Raw genomic sequence first — 13,920 nt, forward strand, 5'->3', positions numbered from 1 at the left:
TTTTCTTAATTAAAATGAGGACAATATAAATAATTACTTTTCTTTAAATTTCTAAACTCAAAACAAAACTTGAATATAAAACTATTTCTAAAGGGTTAACAAAATAGTTTTACTAAGTAAGTTAATTATTTGCATTAAATTCATTACTTTTACGGCATTCTCATTCCCTACTGAGAACGTGTGGTTTGTTCTCACCCCAAAATCTTCCACCCTTTCAGTGACACAGGTTCGAAGATTCAGTTAGAAGATGCAGACGACTAGTATATTAACTTGTGATTCCTGTTATTTTTATAGAGTTCCATCGCCCTTGTTTCTTTAAGTTTTATTTTATCCAGAGGGATAGGTATTGTAATTGAGTTTTATATTGAATTCATTTGTATAGCATTTACTATTATTAATAATTGTGTGATTTTAATTACTACAAATAATTTTCTGGTATTTTCTTATAAACTGAAACGCGATATCGACCTAAAGGCTCAATATTAAATAGTAAATAAGGAGAACAGGTTAGTACCTCCTTACTTTTGGTACGATCATGACGTGCTAAAGGTTAGGGTGTTACAGATGGTATCAGAGCCAGAACCCGGATCGATGTGCCAGCGAGGGCGCTGGGCTCCCTTAGGGGGGTGGATTGTAAGGCCCACATCGGTTGGAGAGGGGAACGAAGCATGCCTTATAAGGGTGTGGATACCTCTCCCTAGCATGACGCGTTTTGACGAGTGAGTGTGGGGGGCTTCGGCTAGCATCCCTATCGTCAAAAGCAAAACCGTGAGGCCTTGTGTGCCAAAACGGACAATATCGTGCTAGCGGCTGGTCTGGGCTGTTACATAATGTCCATCGATGAAAAACCCTAAATGGTACACAACATCCTAAAGCGTAATCGTACACTCTCCGAATGACATATGGAAAGTGTAAATCTCGGGTCACTACCGCTCCACAAATGCACTGACCAGCAGCTCATCCAACATAAACTAGTGGTCGTTGAGCCTCGTGAAATGGGCTAAGTCGGCCTGTTATCCATAGACATACCATGCTGCCTCCTCATACTGGTGATACATCGATGTAACTGCACCACGATGAAAAAAATCCTTTTAGAGCCATCACAAATTACATTAATTAAACTACATTAAACAATTAGATAAATTAAATTGAATTAAATTAGATAATTTGATAAATTAAACTATGTTGATTCTAAATAAATTAATCTGAATTAAACAACAACAAAATTAACCAACCCAAACGAAATAAATTTAGAACGACTTAAATTTTTAACTAAATTACTAGGTCTTTATCCTAAGGCTGGGAAATTACATTATTTCTAAAAAATTAAACTAATTTCCATCATTCTCTTATTTCTACTGATTATTTAACCTAACATTATAAATCTCCCTAAACAACTTAAATACTACTAATCTACTTAATCACTTCTCTTATTAAGTATTGCTAAACTCTAAACCAAGTTATGTAACTATCATTTATAGCTTAATCACAATAGCACATATAACAAATTTTGAAACCACTTAACATCACAAACTATTATTGAAAAAAATTTTAAAAATTAACATCTTCATAAATCGAATCAGTCATATGAGCAATGTCGTCTAACCGATAGATATAATTGGAATCGTCTTCCATGTTCATAGTTTCAATTCTACCATTTTTTTGGCATAAATGTTTTCTGAATTTCGTTTTTTTGGTGGTTAAAATGTAATTCGAAGCAAATGAATTCGAACTCCTTATATAGACAAAGAAAGACTAAATCGAAGCCATTTGGTTCGATTTACTGCTAGCTCCCCTTCATGATAAATCGAACCTACTCCATTCGATTTACTAGGTGATTCGAATTATTAGGGGCAAAATCCACGGATATAATTCGAAATCATTGGCTTTGATTTATAATGACAGAGAAGACGAAGGAGAGCAGAGAAGAAGAAACACAGTGGTTTCTAATAATAAATTGGGGATTAGGGTTATAAAATAATTCAGGGACTAAATTGAGTTAAAAAATGATAACAACCACGTCAGATAGCCGTTAGAATGTTATCATTCTAACTTGGCATCTCTCTATACACGTTATCACACCGTTTGGGAATATTCTCCAGAAAATGTTTTAGGGACAACCGTGAGTCACCTTTGTTCAATTCGAGGACAATATTGGAGCCAATGCAAGTTTAGAAACGACTTTGAAACTCGAGTGCAAGTTCAGGGACCACTCTAAAATTTAACTCGCCATTGATATTTCACATTCATATCAACTTAAAATATTTCGAATAATATATAATATGCTTAGACTTAGATATTTGACATAACTTCTTTTTATTATTATTATTATTTTTTTTTTTTAGTAAAAGGAAAAAGAAGTCATTCATGAGGATCAAAGATCCATACATACAGCTTCTGTTATTATTAAATAATAATGTTTCCATCTATCAAACCATGAAAACCAACCAATACTTTGATGCCTATTTTGTCCACAACTGCAACATTATTATGATTGTCACATGGATATGATTCTCCCCTCTCTAGAATATTTGTGCATATTTGTTATTAAATTTAATTAAATTAACAATTATATATATATTGTTTAGGGTTATTTTTTATTGTGTGCCATCACTATTAAGACTTTTTATTACACTTTTGACTAATTATTTAACTTAAATAATTATGATAATCCCTTCAAATACCTTTTTTTTTTATCATTTACAATAATCCAACTTAAAATAAATTTTATATTGAGGCTAATACTTAAAAAAAAACTTATTAGATCTTAAATTCTCTAACTATAATAACTCGTTTTTGTGGTGATATTTAATCTTTTAATATTAATGTTTATGATTAAATAAAAACTTAATTAAAATGTGAAATTTGAGAACAACTCAAATTTTCATGTGGTATGAAGGTAGTTTAATAATAACTTTTAATTTTGTTTTGATACTATATTAAAATTTAAATAGATCTAATCTATCCAAAAAAATAGCTTAAAATTATAGAAATTGGTACAAAAATACCCATATTATATTATTTCTTTATTACATATTAAAAATATTGCAATTTACAGCCTAGCTAGTTTTCTTCATATGTTCATGCATCCATTCCTTCTCAATTTCCTTAAAGGTGTCTCTTTTACCAAAAATCCAAAATTATTGATATGGAATCTGCCACTATATATTATTCTATAATAATACATGCTATGGTGGCTAAGATAGCATATATAGAGCACTTAATTAATTTTAATAAATTAAGTGGTTGTGCATGTTCAAATACTGGCATTATTGTAAACACTTATCAAATCCTACTAGTTGATGAAGTTTAATTATTTTGACTTCAAATTATTGTACTGGACACTGGCAATAATAAATTAATAATAAATTATTAAATGTCTCTTATATTATTGGTTTGAACGTTGTGCAGTCTATCTACAATTCTACATTATATTATTTAGGGGTGAGTACGGGTAGCGGGTACTCGATTACTCGTTCGAACTCCAACAGAACCAATTAGATTGGTTCTGAAATCAACGGGTAATTGGGTCCAATCCGAACCAAACTCATGATCTTTGTTAGTGATTGGTTTGGGTATCGGTTCTGGAGGTGCGAAACCCGAACCAACATGCGAACCTGATCATATATTAATTAAATAAAAAAATAAAAAATATATATGACTTTTTCATTAGACAAAAATTATTCACTATTATTATGTTTATATTTTAATGAGTTTAGTTTTTAATGTATTTGGTATTTAACATGTTTGGATTATTTCTATTGATATTACATGTTTATTGTACTTATTAAATTTTTAAGATAAAAAGTTGGTTTATTTTTTTTATGAATTTCAAAATCATCGGGTACCCAATTATTAGAACCGAACCAATCCGTTCTTAATCGATTTGGTTTGGTTCGAGTACATTTACAAAGAACACAAATCCAAACCAAACCAAACCAATTACATTTTGATCGATTCGGTTCTAATTTTACTATAAACTCGAACCAAATCGACATGTGCTCGCCCCTAATATTATCCATATAATTATATAATTTGTTACGCATGTGAATTATTTTTAGTGCACAAAACGTAAGAAGTTGTAAGTTTATATTATTAAAAGATTAATTGCACTTAATTCCTTAAATTTATACTATGTGCATTTTAGTCTTTAAGCTTTAAACATATCCAAATTTGACCACCTAAAAATTTCAAACTGTGTAAATTATGACTATATTGTTAACAAAATAACACAAATTAAACTTATAGATTAAACTTGTAAGTATATTTTAAAAAATTGAGAAAGAATTATTTGCACATAATTTAAAGTTCAATGCAATGCAAATAGCACATTCAGTTGATTAATTTACATATTTAGAGAATTAATTTGTTCGTTTTAAAATGTAGAGACAAAAGTACACAACACAAATTACAATTTAATAGAAGAAAAAAGTTCATATAATAACTACCTTTCGAATTAAATTCCAAATTAGGTCAATATTCTTAAAAGAAAATTAATGTTTATAACTTGAACAACTATCAAGGGGACATTATTGAGGAAAATTTAAAGTGATGAAAGCTTTTGGGTCCTGTTATTTTTTCTCTGAATATATTTAGTACAAGGAAGTGTTTTTCAAAAGCTAAGTTACCTTGTAGGTAGGGTATGATATTATAATAATAGTACCGAAGTAGTTGTTGCTCAGAGCAGGAATGTCATTGCATTTTTATGCTCATGCAATAATTCAAAAGGGTTATATATGAAATGCACCCTATTAAGTATGGTGCACCATGCATTGCATTGTTTTAACTAGATGACATAATGATAATATTAGATTATATATATTATTTTTTTTTAGTTTAAATTTTTAGAAAAAAGTGATTACATGACAATATGACATAATGATAATACTAAAGTTTTTATAACTAAAATGTCTAGAGTTCGATCATTGTATCTCCAAATATAAAAAAATAGCATAAGACAAATAAAAAAAAAGAAAAAAGTCTATATAAAAATTTAAACAAATCTAACAAGAATTTTTACTTGAAGGAACGTATAAAGATATACGTCTTCATGTATTAGTCGAGTGATCAATTCACTTGTCTACTTAAATAAATGTTAGGAGTTTGAATTTCGTCTTGTATATGCAATAACTCATTGACTAGTGACAGATTCTTAAACGGAACTCAGATTCGCAACATATTAATTTTTTTGGGAGATACTATGGATAACCCAAAAAATATATAATCATTCATGTTGTTTCTTTTTATCTATTTAAATTTTTTAAGGAAGTATTTTTATAACTATTTATATCCTAATCCAAAATATAAGTCAAGCCCAGTAACGTTAAGAGACCCAATTAAAGAGAATGACCTTGTCCACATATCCAAAAACTTCTTTTAAGAAGTCAGAATAGCTCGAAACAGGCAGCTCACACTTAACTAAGTGAGTAACTGCCTCTCAGAATTTCTCACTCATTTTTAAAAGAGAGATCTCAACAACCTCTAAGATAAAGGGACGGTTATCCACTATCAGAAGTGAAACTATTCTAACGGTAGTTATTGGCACATCACCTATAAATGCACTGACACCTCTCAGATATCTGTAAGTTCCAATACTCTAAACCTTATTAACCCCTTGTTGACTTAGGCATCAGAGTGTCTTATAAGTACGACCCCGGCCCCCACCTATTCAAACGCATTCGTACAATTCGGACGGCGGTTCTCAAACGTGCACAAGTCGGAGACCACCCTCCTTCAACGTTTGGGCTTTTCATTAGAACCAATCATCCGGTTTCAGGTAAACCCCGAAACAATAACATTGAAAATTTAATAACTCTTAAATCAAAACAATAAAACTCATACATATAAAATAAGCATTACAAATTTAACAAAAATTAATTTCTTATTTTATTATTTTACATTTCTCTTTATTTTAGAGAATGTTTTCAGCTAGCAATACCTCAGTAAGTCTACTCTAGCCACATACATAAGTAAATGTGGTTAGAATATTATTAGAGTGCACAATGCAACATATTCAACAAAGGTGCACCATAACATTGCCTGCAATTCACATGTACATTCATGTTTCATGTCTCATGTCTCTGGCCCAAACCAAAGTGATTGAGAGTAGCTGGAATAATAATAATAAAGCAATTTTTGTGTTGAGATTCTTTTGTCTTTGTGGCTCAAATAATAATCATCATCAAGAGAGTCCAAGCATCCATGCTCTGTCTTTTTCTTTTTTCTTCTTTATACACATCAAATATTATCATATCAAGGTCACTTCATTATTAATGCCCCTCCCAGATTAGACACATACACCATTTGAATTTAGAGACATAAATTAGTAATCGTACCAATATTAATAACTAATTATCATAAAATAAAATAGGGCCCCATATACTATTAGGTAAAAAAAAATTAGGTCAAACACACTTAGCAAGTTAGCATACAGAAAAATAACGAGAACGTTATTTACTATCATTAGCCCATTATTACTTGAATTTTAAAAATTAAATTGGTCAACTACCAACTTACTTTGATTATCAATTTATTAATTTTTTTTGTTATTCACGATATTCTTTACTCTTTAGTATCATAGAACAAGGACTAATCTATTGTAGATCCGAATTTTATTTAAAGATTTGTCGTTAGTTAATAAGTTACTGCATATACAAAGTGAGATTCGAATCTCAATAATTACTTAAGCGGATGAGTGAATTGATCACTTGATCAATCCAAATTAGTTGATTAATTAGATTTTCTTCGTAGATTTTTTTCTTTTTCTGACCCAAAATAATATCTTTTTGGTTCTTAGATTGATAGAATTTTAATTAAGTTCAATTTAACGATTGAATTTTCAATAACTACAAACAATAATAACGAAATATAATACAAATAATAATTGAATGATTATACAAAATAAATGATTCTAATCAACAAGAATAAATTATGATAATTTAAATGAGTTATAACTCAGTCACCAAAAAAAAAAAAAAAGAGTTATAACTCAAATGACATAGTCTCTTTGTAATTACCTAAAAGATCGCGGATTCGAGTCTCTCTATCTTTGATAAAAAAAAAATAAATTATGATAATTTATAGTCGGCATTTTAGTAGTTGTTTGATCTCTTAACATGTATGCTTAATTTCTAACAATTATTTTAGTGTGGATTAGATCATTAATATTTGAATTTTATTTACTAAGAATACTTATATGATAATGATACTATATATTGGATTGGATTCCTAACTAAACTTCCTTTTTGGTAGCATGAACATCTCAGTGAAAGCAAAATGTTCCAATCATAAGAAAGGTACATAGAAATCAATTGTGTCACCAATTTGATTTTGATGCCACCGCTTAGGGTTGAAGGAGAATTTATATTATATTATTTTCAGTTCAGCAATCAAAGGACGTTTAGGTGCAACGGCACATGACTATCCAACCATTTAAATTTAAATCAATTTTAATAATAATAAATATTAATAAATTCCAACATATGGAGGCCCATATCACATGGGAACCAACGTTACCACCATCTTCACTTCATCAAATTAATTAAAGAGTTCCCATTATCAGCTACTTGATACAATTTTCTCAAGTGAAATCTTAGGGTTGAGTATTGTGATTGATGAAATATATTTATAAATTTTTTTAGCAAAAAATATAATTTTATCCTAAGTTTTCTAGCAACATATGCTGGTTTAATTAACTCAAATTAGATTAATTAAGATTCAGTGAGTTACAAATACTAATCAATATTCTAGAGAGAGAAAACAAATCAAAAGTAACAATATTATGCTTATTATTGGTTATTCTTGGATTATTTGGTGAAATTTGTTCCATGCAATAGAATTATTAAAAAAAAGTAATTAATTTTTATTTAATTTACTTTATAAACCTCCTTATTTTAGTTGACTGAAATCTTGACCAAAAACTAATACTCAACATCCTTAATATATGATATTAACTTTTAGGGGTGAGCACGGGTAGCGGGTATCCGATTACCTGTCCGAACCGAACCGAACCAATTAAATTGGTTCTAGAATCAACAAGTAATTGGGCCTAACTTGAACTAAACCAATGACCTTTGTTAATAATTGGTTCGGGTATCGATTTTGGGGGTGCAAAACCCGAACCAACCCGTAAACTCGATCATATATTAATTAAATAAAAAAAATAAAAATATATATATGATTTTTAGTGGCTTTTAGTGAGATTATTCACTATTAATATGTTTGAATTTTAATGAGTTGGTGGCTTTTAGTGAGATTATTCACTATTAATATGTTTGAATTTTAATGAGTTTAGTTTTTAATGTATTTGGTGTTTAACATGTTTAGATTATTTATATTGATGTTACATGTTTATTGTACTTGTTGAATTTTTAAGATAAAATTTGGTTTTTTTATGAATTTTAAAGTCATCGGGTACCCAATTATTTGAACCGAACCAATCCGTTCTTAATCGATTTGGTTTGGTTTGGGTACATACACAAAAAAATAAAAATCCAAACCAAACCGAACCGATTACATTTTGATCAGTTCGATTCTAATTTCACCTTGAACCCGAACCAAACCGACCCGTGCTCACCCCTATTAACTTTTGTACTAAGAAATCCAATATAAATATAACAAAACAAAAGATGTCATATATAATATAAAATAATTAATTATGATATAATAAAATGTAAGTATAAAATAATATAAATATAATATTTGTCAAATGAATAAACCCAATGGGATACTAGTACACTCAAAATACTATTCTCTCTATTTCTTTTACATCTTCTATTTAAGAATATATAAAGTTTCATAGAATTTGCATCCAAACTATATATCAAAGGGAGTGTATGATAAAAAAATAAAAAAAAAGTAAAAAACCCTCAGTTAAAGGATATGGACCTGAAATGATCAAATGCCAGCTACACATAGCACATGTATGTGTATACACTCAATAGAGATGGCTGAAAATGGATGCATAAAATGCATGGACCAAAGTGGTTCCTATATGTGTTGTTGTCCCTTTAGTACCAATTTCTTGATCCCCCACCATTGCCATAGTGCTGTGGTTGGTTGATGAGTCACAAAATTGATGAGAGCTACATACTAATAATAATAACATTAATGATCATGATGTCTTGCATGTCACACATGTATATTTTTGAAATGAATCCTCATGCTTTAGAGTCACATATTGCATTATGACACTTTTTTGTCTTTATTGGTGAGAAGTTAATGTCCTCATTGACATTATCTTTTTCAATATTAATTTTTTGGTGTGAATTTGACATGATCATATTATTGAAGTTAACTTTTTCTTTTTTGGACTTTGGATCATATTATTGAAGTTGAACAAAGAATGAACACTAAGGTGTGACCGTGTGACTGTGTTGCTCAGAAAAAGCCCAAAAGGAGATGACAAAAACTACATATTCTAATGGGCCTCATGGATGTAAAGGGCTCAGTAGAATTAGTTGATAATGGGCCCAAGAAAATGATTGTGTTCTTGGCTTAATCTATTGGGCCTAAAAGAAAAGAGTTGGTGGCCCAAAACTTTATTTGAAAAAAAATAATAATATTGATATAGGGTAAAATAACATTTAATCACCTAATTATCATGTCAGTAAAAATAACTATTTTTCACTTGAATACATGAATGATTATCCAAAAAAAAAATAAATATAATTAAATGACTATGTAAAATATTTTACAATATGAATATATCAAAATTAAACTTTAAAAAAGACTAAACTTTTTTTTAATTATTTGATTATTTCTTGAAAGGACAAAGATTTGTTATACTTTCGAAAATATGCTAATTTTTTTTATATTGATTAAATATATGTGTAATACATTGTTATTGGAAGATTAGGTGTTTTTCTTTGATATGGTATTTTTTTTTATTGGTATTTATTCAAATTGGATGGTCCGATTTGTTTAAAGAAAAAAGTAAACTACAAATCAGAGGGTCCGATTTGTATTTTTATTTTTTTTATTTTTAAAAAAAAAATCAAATAGTCCGATTTTAACATTAAAAATTTTTTTATTTTCAAAAACATAAATCGGACCGTCCAATTTATGATTGTTTGTTTGAAAAATAAAACAAATCAAAGACACCAATTTATCTTAACTATAACAAAATAAAGTACATCTCTTCTCACACTATTTTAAGATACACTCTTCTCTCTCACACGAAAAAGAATTCGCGTCGGAAATACAATGCTATTGGGATAAGCATCAATGTGTGGCTGAGAGAGTTTGCAGTGAAATAATGATCTTTTGAAAGTTAGGACGGTACAGTCCAAAGAGCAGTTAGATAGAATGGTATGCAACCTCTTGATTATAATATTTCATCACATGTTTTAAAAAAAACTATGATTAGATATAAAAGATAATTGGTATGAATGGTAAGTAAATTTATCATTTTTCCCGTAATCTAAAAGTACAAGTTTTAAGTGATAGAAAATATTCGTCTTAGACCATTGTTGGACATCCATTTGTAGAAAACAAAATTTTAAGAAGAAAATTGAAAAATTAAAAAAAAAAAACAATTTCTGAAAATTGAATCAAGCAATGTAACAACAGAAGATGAAAGTATTGTATTGGTTGAGGGAATAGACTTTAGGAAAGCTTTCACATATACCAGTGTATTTGACTAATACATCCATATTCAATAATTAGGAAGCATTGGATATTGATTTAAAAATAGAAAATTTTTTTACGTGTTTTATTCACTTTATTAAAACAGCGGTGTACTAAGTACGAATAGGTAAACAATTTAAATTTTGTCTGATAATATATAGCGTAATTCCTAAAACATTTCTAATTAGATAGTAAAATGACAGACATAGTAGTAAACATGACCAAGCTAAAATGCAAACAATTTCAGCTAAGGACGTAATAACTAATTTGAAGTTCATGGGCTATTTCTTTAGCAGTCATGATAGACTATTAACAATGAGTGGTACTTGACCAGTAAATTAGATTTAGATTGTGTTTTTTTTAGTTGGTTACATGGTGAAATAAGTTGTATGAGTTCCAACAAGGTGTATGCATGTTGGGATAAATTATTTCATTAATTCAAATCATCTATACTGAATCACAAAAAAGTATATATATCATAGTGCGAAAATGTATTTTTAGTCATAGAAATTAGAAATTAATTGAAAAATTATCTCAGTCTTAATTAAAATCTTTTATATCTTTAATAGGATGACTGAATTGTAACTCCTCTGATAAAAAAAAGAATTATTGAGGCGGTTTTGGTATATCGAAGACTAAAATCCTGAAGTCACTATTTATATTTGAGCACGACAGAATTTTAGTCTTTAATATACTAAAGCCGCCTCAATAACTCTTTTTCTATCGGAGGAGTTACAATTCAGCCGTCCTATTAAGGATATAAAAGATTTTAATTGAATAAGTTTGAGACAACTTTAATTGAAATCACCTGCATTTTAGTTTGGTCATGTTCACTATCATTTTCGTTATTTCACTATCTAACTAGGGATGTTTTAGGAATTGCGCCATATGCTATCAACAAAATTTAAACCACCTATCTATTCGTACCTGGTACATCGCTATTTCAATAAAATGAATGAAACAGGTGAAAATTTTCCTAGACTTTATAATAAATTCAAATTTATCCTACTCCACTCATTTTCTTCTTTTTCTTTTATTACATAGTATAATTTCTTATTTATACTCTCAATAATTTCTAATAAGCCTAACTATTATTTATTATTGGTCCGTTCTATTAATTAAATTCTACATAAAAAACAAAGACATGTTTGGTTCTATAAATTTGAAAGATGGTGATAGAATTTGTATGTTTGCAAGATGGAGAGCCTAGTTGTTATTCTAAGTTTAGTATCCATCTTTGTTCTCTTCATTATCACACAAAGAAACACAAGAACAAGATCAAGAACACCACTTCCTCCTGGCCCTAAAGGCCTTCCTCTAATTGGAAATCTCCACCAACTTGATGCCAAATCCCCACATCACTATTTTAGAGAACTCTCCAAACACTATGGCCCCATCATGTCCTTCAAACTTGGTTCAACCCAAGCTCTTGTTATTTCCTCATCAAAATTAGCCAAAGAAGTGTTAAAGACACATGACCTCAAATTTGCAAGTAGGCCACCTTACTTAGGCCTAAGGAAATTGTCATATAATGGCTTGGACTTAGGTTTTGCACCTTATAGCCCTTATTGGAGAGAGATGAAGAAGCTTTGTGTTTTGCACCTTTTTAGCTCTCAAAGGGTCCATTCTTTTAGACCCTTTAGAGAACAAGAGGTTGCAAACATGATTAGGAGGATATCCCAACATGAAGATTCAAACAAAGTTGTAAACTTGAGTGACACTTTGATGTTTTTTACCAACACTTTGATATGTAAAATGACAGACATAGTAGTAAACATGACCAAGCTAAAATGCAAACAATTTCAGCTAAGGACGTAATAACTAATTTGAAGTTCATGGGCTATTTCTTTAGCAGTCATGATAGACTATTAACAATGAGTGGTACTTGACCAGTAAATTAGATTTAGATTGTGTTTTTTTTAGTTGGTTACATGGTGAAATAAGTTGTATGAGTTCCAACAAGGTGTATGCATGTTGGGATAAATTATTTCATTAATTCAAATCATCTATACTGAATCACAAAAAAGTATATATATCATAGTGCGAAAATGTATTTTTAGTCATAGAAATTAGAAATTAATTGAAAAATTATCTCAGTCTTAATTAAAATCTTTTATATCTTTAATAGGATGACTGAATTGTAACTCCTCTGATAAAAAAAAGAATTATTGAGGCGGTTTTGGTATATCGAAGACTAAAATCCTGAAGTCACTATTTATATTTGAGCACGACAGAATTTTAGTCTTTAATATACTAAAGCCGCCTCAATAACTCTTTTTCTATCGGAGGAGTTACAATTCAGCCGTCCTATTAAGGATATAAAAGATTTTAATTGAATAAGTTTGAGACAACTTTAATTGAAATCACCTGCATTTTAGTTTGGTCATGTTCACTATCATTTTCGTTATTTCACTATCTAACTAGGGATGTTTTAGGAATTGCGCCATATGCTATCAACAAAATTTAAACCACCTATCTATTCGTACCTGGTACATCGCTATTTCAATAAAATGAATGAAACAGGTGAAAATTTTCCTAGACTTTATAATAAATTCAAATTTATCCTACTCCACTCATTTTCTTCTTTTTCTTTTATTACATAGTATAATTTCTTATTTATACTCTCAATAATTTCTAATAAGCCTAACTATTATTTATTATTGGTCCGTTCTATTAATTAAATTCTACATAAAAAACAAAGACATGTTTGGTTCTATAAATTTGAAAGATGGTGATAGAATTTGTATGTTTGCAAGATGGAGAGCCTAGTTGTTATTCTAAGTTTAGTATCCATCTTTGTTCTCTTCATTATCACACAAAGAAACACAAGAACAAGATCAAGAACACCACTTCCTCCTGGCCCTAAAGGCCTTCCTCTAATTGGAAATCTCCACCAACTTGATGCCAAATCCCCACATCACTATTTTAGAGAACTCTCCAAACACTATGGCCCCATCATGTCCTTCAAACTTGGTTCAACCCAAGCTCTTGTTATTTCCTCATCAAAATTAGCCAAAGAAGTGTTAAAGACACATGACCTCAAATTTGCAAGTAGGCCACCTTACTTAGGCCTAAGGAAATTGTCATATAATGGCTTGGACTTAGGTTTTGCACCTTATAGCCCTTATTGGAGAGAGATGAAGAAGCTTTGTGTTTTGCACCTTTTTAGCTCTCAAAGGGTCCATTCTTTTAGACCCTTTAGAGAACAAGAGGTTGCAAACATGATTAGGAGGATATCCCAACATGAAGATTCAAACAAAGTTGTAAACTTGAGTGACACTTTGATGTTTTTTA

The 13,920-nt window shown here is 29.6% G+C and overlaps 1 protein-coding gene across 1 annotated transcript in view; it reads left to right on the plus strand.

Annotated features, from left to right (window-relative positions):
- Window positions 11,785–13,920, plus strand: part of LOC107646223 (cytochrome P450 83B1) — a 4,206-nt gene continuing 2,070 nt past the window's right edge. Inside the window, exons 1-2 of the mRNA XM_021104591.1 lie at window positions 11,785–12,393; window positions 13,383–13,889. Of these exons, the coding sequence (XP_020960250.1) occupies window positions 11,824–12,393; window positions 13,383–13,889 (1,077 nt within the window). The 5' untranslated portion in view covers window positions 11,785–11,823. The remainder of the gene's footprint in view (window positions 12,394–13,382; window positions 13,890–13,920) is intronic.

The sequence above is a fragment of the Arachis ipaensis genome, chromosome B06, assembly GCF_000816755.2.
Source record: "Arachis ipaensis cultivar K30076 chromosome B06, Araip1.1, whole genome shotgun sequence".
Classification (NCBI taxonomy): Eukaryota; Viridiplantae; Streptophyta; class Magnoliopsida; order Fabales; family Fabaceae; genus Arachis; species Arachis ipaensis.